The 11,679-nt window shown below is 49.8% G+C and overlaps 1 protein-coding gene across 2 annotated transcripts; it reads right to left on the bottom strand.

Moving 5' to 3' along the window:
• Positions 1-854: 854 nt before the first annotated feature.
• On the bottom strand, positions 855-10,209 carry CEP95 (centrosomal protein 95). Of its 2 annotated transcripts, none has more exons than XM_075279525.1 (21): positions 9,711-10,209; positions 9,421-9,549; positions 9,061-9,168; positions 8,854-8,967; positions 7,180-7,282; positions 6,992-7,098; positions 6,816-6,914; positions 6,453-6,701; positions 6,275-6,354; positions 6,023-6,195; positions 4,659-4,797; positions 4,468-4,582; positions 4,064-4,248; positions 3,882-3,974; positions 3,631-3,766; positions 2,383-2,552; positions 2,222-2,296; positions 1,762-1,914; positions 1,466-1,612; positions 1,318-1,389; positions 855-1,239 (listed from the first exon to the last, which is right to left on the bottom strand). In XM_075279525.1, the coding sequence occupies exons 1-21, from the start codon at positions 9,727-9,729 to the stop codon at positions 1,063-1,065; spliced, it is 2,643 nt and encodes an 880-aa protein (XP_075135626.1). In that variant the 5' UTR covers positions 9,730-10,209; the 3' UTR covers positions 855-1,062. The 2 variants fall into 2 exon arrangements, with proteins under 2 accessions (XP_075135626.1, XP_075135627.1); XM_075279526.1 differs by having other exon boundaries at positions 7,180-7,279.
• Positions 10,210-11,679: the final 1,470 nt, after the last annotated feature.

Raw genomic sequence — 11,679 nt, 5'->3', positions numbered from 1 at the left:
ATCTGCAGTTCACGATAATCTGTAATAGAAATCTCTGCACACGCTTCCTGCTAAGATTGTGCCTGCAGTGTAAAGCATCGGGAGGGAAGGGACTGTGTGAGTTTCTTAGAGCAGGCCTCAGCAAATGTGTCACTACAACTCCCAGCATGCCTGACTCACTCCCAGCATCATTGCAAAACAAAAGGTCGAACATGATGTTAACAGGAGCGCCCTCTATTGGGCCATATCACTGAGATTCTGTCTCCCTAATTACATCAGGGAAGACAGGCTTGCACATTCCAGTGAGCGCCCTCTACTGGTTTGCAACACTGAGGTAGCAGCTGACTTCCTAATTACATCATGGAAGACAGATTTGCATATTCTTCCCATGGTGCCTTGCACAGTGGAGTGCTAAAGGCTTAATCAGTCTCCACACCCCTATATGGTGGTCTCTCCCCAAGGAGTGACGATATCCCCCTAATCCTGACTCACTTCTGTCATTCCAGGACCAGCTTGGCTTGCCAAAGTTTGTCTCCCCCCCCCCCCCTTCCTTAGCGTACGGTTTCGGCTGTGGGCTGTACAATAACTCCATCCCATGAAGCAAAACTGTGACCATACCCCTAAGAAGCTATTGGGCTCAATATTCATATGAATGAGGCAGGGGGCGCTGCTGAGCAGTCTTTGGCCATCCCTATGAGGCAGGAATTTGTCACCAGATACCTCCGACTATCATCACAGTGGATGGAACTGAAGACGACAGCGCCATATAGTGGCCATGTTGAAGCACTGCGCACCTCATTGAGGGTGAATAAAGGACAAGACAGGTTTTTGGTTTTTTTTTGTACTTTTCATTCAAAAATAAATTAAAAACCAAATAAATAATCTGGAGATTTGCACATTATTCCTGGGGGCGGGGATAAGGCACGACGGCGAAAACGGGACTGCAAAGTGTCTGACACTGAATGAGCCGCCGGCGCTCGGACATTGCATAGCGGTACATTATTACAGTACAAGTGAATGTGGCACAGCAGCACAGAGTGTTCCCAATCTCAATACATCGCCCTCTAGTGACCTCAGCACAGATCACAGGCAATGGCTCTTGCTGTACTGGAAGGACGCCATCTGGAGTCTCCTCTTGAGCTGCTCGGCCTCTAGCTCCCTGAAGAATGTGTCCTCGTCTGTCTTGAGAATCATCTCCTGTAACTCTTGGATCTCCTTCTCCATCTTTGTGCGCAGTTCTCGCTTTATCTTGTGCAGCGTCTGGAGGGAGGGGACAGGTTAGTCCCAGTCTGTCAGGACCAGGGGGAGAGGACGATGAGAAGGACTCGGAGCACTCACCTTGGCCTGCGCCTTCTCCCTCACATGAATCTCCTGCCTCTCTTGGCTCACAGCTTCAGCCAGCATGGAGAACTAAGATGGAGGAGAGATTAGATGGGGGTAGCAGTCCCAGCCCTGCGAGGAGGAGAGGGGGAGGGGTCTGGCCTACCTGATCCTTGTAGTAGTTCTCCATGGACTCAAGCTCATCCTTATGCCTCTTCCTCTGTTCCTCGCGCTGGTCCTTGGCATAGGATCGGATCTCCCGCAGTCGCTGCTTCTGCAGCTCCAGACCCTCCTCAAACAGCTTCTTGAAGATCTGGAGCAGAAGGCAAGACAAGACTGAAACCCGGCTGAGGGTCTGCTGCAATGTGTCAGCAAGTACAACCATCTGTGCAGTCACCATCTCTACACAGCATCATGTCCCACCTCCTCCAGACTGTGGCCCCAGGCTCCTACCACACTCACCTTCTCCTCCCTGGTTCTTGCCCTCATCAGTTTGGCACGGAGCTGCACGTGGTAGTCATCGTAGTATCTCTTTGCCCGCGCCACCTGTTGGCGGGTCTCACGCATCCGATTCTGCGCCGATTTCTGGAGACGGATCCGATCCTTGAAATCTTTCTGAAATAAAGGACAACACATTTGTGCTTCATATCCTCTACTGGCTGACATCAAGTACTCATCGTCCCAACTCACTCCTGCTCAACCTACTGAGGGTTTGTTACAATGTACCAGCGCAGGCCAAACTGTTATACGCACTTTTTCCGTATTTCAAACACAAAAGATGTTCTGCTCTTCAGTGATACATTGTAACAACCACTCAGCTGTGTGAGCAGGAATGCTGCCGTTCTTATCACTAAGTACCGAGTACTAATGCATCATGGGAAGTGACTAATAATATATTGACACGGACTGAGCGGTCACTGACCAGCCGCTGGTTGTGCTCCTGCTCCCTCTGGATGACCTTTACGAGGAGGTCGTGTTTCTTATGAGCTTCTTCCACCTGCAAGGAGACAAATATAAAAAGGGTTAACTTCCCCCCCAATGGCGCCCCCTACCCCAGCTGGTAAACACTGTGCAGCCTCTTACCTCTCTCTGCAGCTGGCGCTCGCTCCGTTCATCCTCCTGGCCAGACCTAGCGAGCTGTTCTACCTGCGCCAGCTGCTCCTTCCACATTGAGCTGAGCGTCTGCTGCGAGATCTGGAGGTGCGGAAACTCTTCCAACAGAAGCGGCAGCAAGTTATCTTCCTTAATCTTCACTGCAAGGAACAAACAATACAGCTGTGTGAGCGCCAGCCATGATACATGGGGGGAGAAGACGCCAACAATACAGCTGTGTGAGCGCCAGCCATGATACAAGGGGGAGAAGACGCCAACAATACAGCTGTGTGAGCGCCAGCCATGATACATGGGGGAGAAGACGCCAACAATACAGCTGTGTGAGCGCCAGCCATGATACATGGGGGAGAAGACACCAACAATACAGCTGTGTGAGCGCCAGCCATGATACAAGGGGGAGAAGACACCAACAATACAGCTGTGTGAGCGCCAGCCATGATACATGGGGGGAGAAGACGCCAACAATACAGCTGTGTGAGCGCCAGTCATGATACATGGGGGAGAAGACGCCAACAATACAGCTGTGTGAGCGCCAGCCATGATACATGGGGGGAGAAGACGCCAACAATACAGCTGTGTGAGCGCCAGTCATGATACATGGGGGAGAAGACGCCAACAATACAGCTGTGTGAGCGCCAGCCATGATACATGGGGGGAGAAGACGCCAACAATACAGCTGTGTGAGCGCCAGCCATGATACATGGGGGGAGAAGACGCCAACAATACAGCTGTGTGAGCGCCAGCCATGATACATGGGGGGAGAAGACGCCAACAATACAGCTGTGTGAGCGCCAGTCATGATACATGGGGGAGAAGACGCCAACAATACAGCTGTGTGAGCGCCAGCCATGATACATGGGGGGAGAAGACGCCAACAATACAGCTGTGTGAGCGCCAGCCATGATACATGGGGGGAGAAGACGCCAACAATACAGCTGTGTGAGCGCCAGCCATTATACATGGGGGAGAAGACGCCAACAATACAGCTGTGTGAGCGCCAGCCATGATACAAGGGGGAGAAGACGCCAACAATACAGCTGTGTGAGCGCCAGTCATGATACATGGGGGAGAAGACGCCAACAATACAGCTGTGTGAGCGCCAGCCATTATACATGGGGGAGAAGACACCAACAATACAGCTGTGTGAGCGCCAGCCATTATACATGGGGGAGAAGACACCAACAATACAGCTGTGTGAGCGCCAGCAGCAGCACTTACTTCGATTGGCGGACTTGTGGAGGTTGGGGGCCCACTGCTTAGGTTTGCGGGTCCGCACCAGTTTCCCAGAATACACCTTCTCAGGATGAAACCTTCTTGGAGGCTCCTTGAAGATATTTTCCTTAAATTCTTTTTCCTTTATAAGAACAAAAAATTAAATGAAATAAAAAAAGGTGTAGAGCTAAAACACAGTGCCCCCACTGCCCAGGAGCGGTACTACACCTCTACACACTAAGCTGCCTGCTCCTCACCTCCTCCTGTAACGCCTCCTTCAGCTTCACCAATTTCTGTTTCTCAGTTTCCTCGAAGTCCTTTAGTTCGTTCTCGTAGGCCTGCCGCAATAGCTGTAGGGGGAGAGGGGGAAGGGTCAGACACCACCACACGGGTCATGGAGACAATAGCAGCAAGGCCTAGGGATGTGTCCAGGATGTACCCGAGCCTTCAGCCTCTCCAGGTCCAGCTCCTTCTGAACGTCCCTCCGGATCTTCGCCGTCTCTCCTCTGGCGTCTTTATTCAGAGCGTCCTCAAACTGCGCAGAGAGCGTCTGGTGTGTAGGTGGCAGCGGGGAGGAGGAGAGGGAGCGGGGCCGGGCGCTGGGGGGCCTTGTGTGCTGGGAAGCTGCAGGGAGGGAAGAGAAGGCTATAAAGTAGTCACAGCCCCGCCCCGAAAAACAAAAAGCATCACATGACAGAGTATTGTACATGCAGATCCCCAATATAACATGAAATCCCAAGTCTGAGCTTCTTGGAGCCTCTGCATCTACCCCACGGCCCCCCATAGGTGCAGACATTGCTCTCAGTGCTGCCCCCCACTGATCAGCATCCTCCCTGGTATTACCATGCTGCCGATTCTTCCTGCGGATCTCCATGATACTGTCGCTGTGCTGGGAGAGCTTGTCATCTTCCTTCAGCTCACCGCTCCTGGTCTGAGACCCCAACGCTTTCTTCAGCATCTGTAGGTACAGCACAGGGTCAGTGACAGGATGGCACCACAAGGGGGCGCTATACACCACATATAACTGCACTCACCCGGTCCAGTTCATCCAGCCGGCGGGACAGCTTGTCAGACATTTCCTGCAGCTCCAGCTCTGACAGTCGGTTCCGGGCTCTCTGAACGGACAGCGGCTCATCTGCCAGCGAGAGGGGGAAGGGATCCAGGGTCCGGGAGCTGCGCGATCCAGAGGAAGCGTCACATACCCACAATACATCACTAGTGCTGCATGCAATGCATTGTGGGGAAGGGGGAGGGAGGTGTAGGCCGTCCAATGACCAGCACAAGCAGTTATCACAGTGGGAACTGGTTATAGGACAGCGGCGAGTACTGGTTATAGGACAGCGGCGGGTACTGGTTATAGGACAGCAGCGGGTACTGGTTATAGGACAGCAGCGGGTACTGGTTACGACAGCGGGTACTGGTTATAGGACAGAGGCGGGTACTGGTTACGGCAGTGCTTGTACTGGCTATAGGACAGCGGGTACTGGTTACAGCCTTGTTTGTACTGGTTATAGGACAGCGGGTACGGGTTACAGCCGTGCTTGTACTGGTTATAGGACAGCGGGTACTGGTTACAGCCGTGCTTGTACTGGTTATAGGACAGCGGGTACTGGTTACGGCAGTGCTTGTACTGGTTATAGGACAGCGGGTACTGGTTACAGCCATGCTTGTACTGGTTATAGGACAGCGGGTACTGGTTACGGCAGTGCTTGTACTGGTTATAGGACAGCGGGTACTGGTTACAGCCGTGCTTGTACTGGTTATAGGACAGCGGATACTGGTTACAGCCGTGCTTGTACTGGTTATAGGACAGAGGCGGGTACTGGTTACAGCCATGCTTGTACTGGTTATAGGACAGCGGGTACTGGTTACGGCAGTGCTTGTACTGGTTATAGGACAGCGGGTACTGGTTACAGCCGTGCTTGTACTGGTTATAGGACAGCGGATACTGGTTACGGCAGTGCTTGTACTGGTTATAGGACAGTGGGTACTGGTTACAGCCGTGCTTGTACTGTTTATAGGACAGCGGGTACTGGTTACAGCCGTGTTTGTACTGGTTATAGGACAGCGGGTACTGGTTACGGCAGAGTCTGTGCTGGTTATAGGACAGCGGGTACTGGTTACAGCCGTATTTGTACTGGTTATAGGACAGCGGGTACTGGTTATAGCAGTGTTTGTACTGGTTATAGGACAGCGGGTACTGGTTACAGCCGTATTTGTACTGGTTATAGGACAGCGGGTACTGGTTATAGCAGTGTTTGTACTGGTTATAGGACAGCAGCGGGTACTGGTTACGGCCGTGTTTGTACTGGTTATAGGACAGTGGGTACTAGTTACGACAGCGGGTACTAGTTACAGCAGTGCTCGTACTGACACCCTCACAGTCTTTACTACTCACGTCCTTAGTGAATATTCGCCATCTTCCGCACTCGGCTCCTCCTCTCCCTGTACGGCGATCTCTTGGTCACAGGTCGCCATCCCATTGCTCCACTCGCCCAGCGAGCTCTGCAGCGTCATCATCCTCACATCTGGCTGGGTGCGGAAAGCGACTTTTCTCTGTCCCAGGTGAACCTGGAAAACCAGACAAAGTTACAAGCAGTGCTTTCCTCTCGGTCCTACACCCACCCACCAGGACACCCGCACCACCCACCTGACGTGGTGCCCCCTTTGGGCTTGACCTCTCTGCTGATTTCCCAGGTTTTGATCCCTGAACGACCTCATAGATAATGTCTGAAACACGAAAAAAAAAAAAAAAATTATTATAAAACAGTGAGGATGCAGATTTGGATGTGACTGGAGTAGAAATCTTGATTAACACCTGAAGATACCTCCATTAGTAGTGCTGGGCCCCGCAGGAGATTCTGCCCCGTTATGGCGCTCCTTGCTTCTCACTGGACTGGTGAGAGAAGACGCCACGCTGCCCAGCGACACTTGGACGTCTCTGTTTACAGGACATGGCCGATCCCCCTGGGGCTGATACGGAGGTTTCAGAGGAATGGCAGTCGGCGTCTGCTGCAGGCTCGGTCGTGTGAGGTTATCCCGCTTGTCTAGTGTCTGTCCATTCACAATCAGCTTCCCTGGAAACAAATGATCTACTGAGCACCCCCTAGTGGAAACTTGCAGGATTTTCCCAATTACAACTGCTGCAGTGCCCTCTTGAGGAAAGTCTCCTGCACTACCAGACTACTTACCCCCGTCCTCTGTAAGAGCAGACACAGGAGGATGCCCAGCAGTAGGCCGAGGGGTCCGTGCCCGCTCCGTCTGATCCCGCAGGGTCTCCACATCCAGACCTGTCAGTAAATTATAATATGTCAGTAAGTGTCTCGTAACATCCCGGCAGCTCCAGGCGATTCCCTTCTCCAGTCACCTCTCAGTGTGAACGTGTGCGCAGTGTCCCCCAGACGGATCAATTCTGCTGTAGACTCAGAGCCGTCCACCCCACAGGAAGGAGGATGGAGGTCAGAGGAGAGAGACCTGCGGAGGAGACGTGACCAGGTCAGAGACACAGAAAGTGAAAGGTCACCAGGGGACTTAGAGGGTGCAGCCTTGTCTTACCCAATAGAAGGAGGAGGTCTCAAGGATACAGGGATAGTCTTACAATCCTGGGGAACCTCCTGGTGTCGCCCCGTAAGGTGAGAATCCCTGTACTCCACATCTTCTGGAAGAGAGAAGTCTACATGAACCCGCAATCTCCATACCATTCTGTATTATACTCCAGAGCTGCGCTCACTATTCTGCTGGTACAGTCACTGTGTACATACATTACATTACTTATCCTGTACTGATCCTGAGTTACATCCTGTATTATACTCCAGAGCTGCACTCACTATTCTGCTGGTGCAGTCACTGTGTACATACATTACATTACTTATCCTGTATTATACTCCAGAGCTGCGCTCACTATTCTGCTGGTACAGTCACTGTGTACATACATTACATTACTTATCCTGTACTGATCCTGAGTTACATCCTGTATTATACTCCAGAGCTGCGCTCACTATTCCGCTGGTGCAGTCACTGTGTACATACATTACATTACTTATCCTGTATTATACTCCAGAGCTGCACTCACTATTCTGCTGATGCAGTCACTGTGTACATACATTACTTATCCTGTACTGATCCTGAGTTACATCCTGTATTATACTCCAGAGCTGCGCTCACTATTCTGCTGGTACAGTCACTGTGTACATACATTACATTACTTATCCTGTACTGATCCTGAGTTACATCCTGTATTATACTCCGGAGCTGCGCTCACTATTCTGCTGGTACAGTCACTGTGTACATACATTACATTACTTATCCTGTACTGATCCTGAGTTACATTCTGTATTATACTCCAGAGCTGCGCTCACTATTCTGCTGGTACAGTCACTGTGTACATACATTACATTACTTATCCTGTACTGATCCTGAGTTACATCCTGTATTATACTCCAGAGCTGCACTCACTATTCTGCTGGTGCAGTCACTGTGTACATACATTACATTACTTATCCTGTATTATACTCCAGAGCTGCGCTCACTATTCTGCTGGTACAGTCACTGTGTACATACATTACATTACTTATCCTGTACTGATCCTGAGTTACATCCTGTATTATACTCCAGAGCTGCGCTCACTATTCCGCTGGTGCAGTCACTGTGTACATACATTACATTACTTATCCTGTATTATACTCCAGAGCTGCACTCACTATTCTGCTGATGCAGTCACTGTGTACATACATTACTTATCCTGTACTGATCCTGAGTTACATCCTGTATTATACTCCAGAGCTGCGCTCACTATTCTGCTGGTACAGTCACTGTGTACATACATTACATTACTTATCCTGTACTGATCCTGAGTTACATCCTGTATTATACTCCGGAGCTGCGCTCACTATTCTGCTGGTACAGTCACTGTGTACATACATTACATTACTTATCCTGTACTGATCCTGAGTTACATCCTGTATTATACTCCAGAGCTGCGCTCACTATTCTGCTGATGCAGTCACTGTGTACATACATTACTTATCCTGTATTATACTCCAGAGCTGCGCTCACTATTCTGCTGGTACAGTCACTGTGTACATACATTACATTACTTATCCTGTACTGATCCTGAGTTACATCCTGTATTATACTCCAGAGCTGCATTCACTATTCTGCTGGTGCAGTCACTGTATACATATATTACTCATCCTCCAGAGCTGCGCTCACTATTCTGCATTATCCTACCTCCATTCTGAGAGGACACCTCGCTGATCTGCTCGGTCAGATATTCCAGTAACCCATCAAATATCTCCAGGAGGTTCCTGATGGTCTCGCCATCTCCTCTGACAACGTTCTCTCCTATGGGATGAAGCATGTAGCGGGTGGTGAACCCAAGTGTGGAGAAGACAGGGGGTGGGGTCACTAAATGGGTGCCAGGGCCAGTGACCTTACCAGTTATATGGGACAGGCTAACTTGCAGATAGTCCAGGGCCAGTGAGTCGATGACTGATTGCACGTTGTGGGCATCATCCTCAGGGGTGTGGGAATCGGGGATAAAATCTGCAGAGTAGGAGGGGCTATATTAGTAGGGCGGAGCCTGATCATGTCACCAACGCCTGGCAAGCAACACTCTACGCGTATTTTGTGCGGAATCCGAACAGTAGTCACACAGACCCCATTAGAGTCTATGGGGGTCTGTGTGTTATCCCATGTAACCGCTTTTCTATGCGTATAGGTTTTGATTTGGGGGGGCCCATGCAGACCACCGAGTGGAATACCAAATACAGATACAAATACAACTTGCGTACGTACCTGGCACTTTTTCTCCTAGAATAGCTTCGTACAAGGCGACAAAGAAGCGGGCGTCACAGTGCCGCAGCTCGGCCACCTGCAGGTTAATGTGGCACCGGGTCACCAGGCTGTTGGCAATGGTCACCCAATCTACAGGGGAAAAACACAAGGATCAAACAGAATGGCGCCACCAGGTGGGCAGATCCAGCCAGGTGCGGAGAAGTTCCCTGGCTACATCCCCTAGTACAGAGAGCAGTGAGGGCCAAAATACCCAAAGAGGGGCAACTATGTAATGGCAGGAAGATACTGACCAGTGTCCTGTGTGCCCATGGTGGTATCCGCCTCTTCTTACCCCAGGCGATATCACTGTCCAGTTACCTAATGTCCAGGAGGTATCAGCCGCTAGTTACCCCACATCCAAGGGCTAGCAGCCTCCAGTTACCCCACGGCCAGATCGTTGCCCCTCCGACTCTCAGTAGTTCAGGGCATTTAAACCGCCAGTGCGATCTGATTGGCCGCTCAGGACCCGGCTGTTGCTTCCGGATATGACGTCACTTTAGCCCGTTAAACCCGCCGTAGTTTTCACTCGTCTATCAGTGACCCGACACCGGGGCTGAGAAGCGACGCACAGAACGTAACCGCGGGGAGAAACGGGGAACGGGAACCGAAAGAAGAATCACCAGACTGTACACATCCGCCGACATGTAGTCCCGACAGTGACGTCATCAGAGCACAGGGGCGGGGTCGGAAGTGCTCCTGAGTGACGCGTGGTCAACCGCCCCTGTTACCATGGTGATAGCGGTGTTACTGTATATTTGTGTCTATGTATAAATATATATCATTACTATGTGCAGTATATAGCTAACTAACTGTGTGTGTATATATATATATATATATATATATATATATATATATATATATAGCGCCGTGTATACGGGACAGCGTGCACAGCGCTACAATGAGGAGCCCGAGCAGTGTTATACAAGAGGGGATTAGATACACAGCTCAGTATACAGTATCACACATGATAGGATTAGATACACAGCTCAGTATACAGTATCACACAGGATAGGATTAGATACACAGCTCAGTATACAGTATCACACAGGATAGGATTAGATACACAGCTCAGCAGACAGTATCACACATGACAGGATTAGATACACAGCTCAGCAGGCAGTATCACACATGATAGGATTAGATACACAGCTCAGCAGACAGTATCACACATGATAGGATTAGATACACAGCTCAGCAGACAGTATCACACATGATAGGATTAGATACACAGCTCAGCAGACAGTATCACACATGATAGGATTAGATACACAGCTCAGCAGACAGTATCACACATGAGAGGATTAGATACACAGCTCAGCAGGCAGTATCACACATGATAGGATTAGATACAGCTCAGCAGACAGTATCACACATGATAGGATTAGATACACAGCTCAGCAGACAGTATCACACATGATAGGATTAGATACACAGCTCAGCAGACAGTATCACACATGATAGGATTAGATACACAGCTCAGCAGACAGTATCACACATGACAGGATTAGATACACAGCTCAGCAGGCAGTATCACACATGATAGGATTAGATACAGCTCAGCAGACAGTATCACACATGATAGGATTAGATACACAGCTCAGCAGACAGTATCACACATGACAGGATTAGATACACAGCTCAGCAGACAGTATCACACATGATAGGATTAGATACACAGCTCAGCAGACAGTATCACACATGATAGGATTAGATACACAGCTCAGCAGACAGTATCACACATGAGAGGATTAGATACACAGCTCAGCAGGCAGTATCACACATGATAGGATTAGATACAGCTCAGCAGACAGTATCACACATGATAGGATTAGATACAGCTCAGCAGACAGTATCACACATGATAGGATTAGATACAGCTCAGCAGACAGTATCACACAGGATAGGATTAGATACAGCTCAGCAGACAGTATCACACAGGATAGGATTAGATACAGCTCAGCAGACAGTATCACACATGATAGGATTAGATACAAAGCTCAGCAGTCAGTATCACACAGGATAGGATTAGATACAAAGCTCAGCAGACAGTATCACACATGATAGGATTAGATACACAGCTCAGCAGACAGTATCACACAGGATAGGATTAGATACAAAGCTCAGCAGACAGTATCACACATGATAGGATTAGATACACAGCTCAGCAGACAGTATCACACATGATAGGATTAGATACAGCTCAGCAGGCAGTATCACACA

The sequence above is a fragment of the Leptodactylus fuscus genome, chromosome 6 (assembly GCF_031893055.1).
Source record: "Leptodactylus fuscus isolate aLepFus1 chromosome 6, aLepFus1.hap2, whole genome shotgun sequence".
Classification (NCBI taxonomy): Eukaryota; Metazoa; Chordata; class Amphibia; order Anura; family Leptodactylidae; genus Leptodactylus; species Leptodactylus fuscus.
This window is presented reverse-complemented; position numbering and strand designations above follow the sequence as displayed.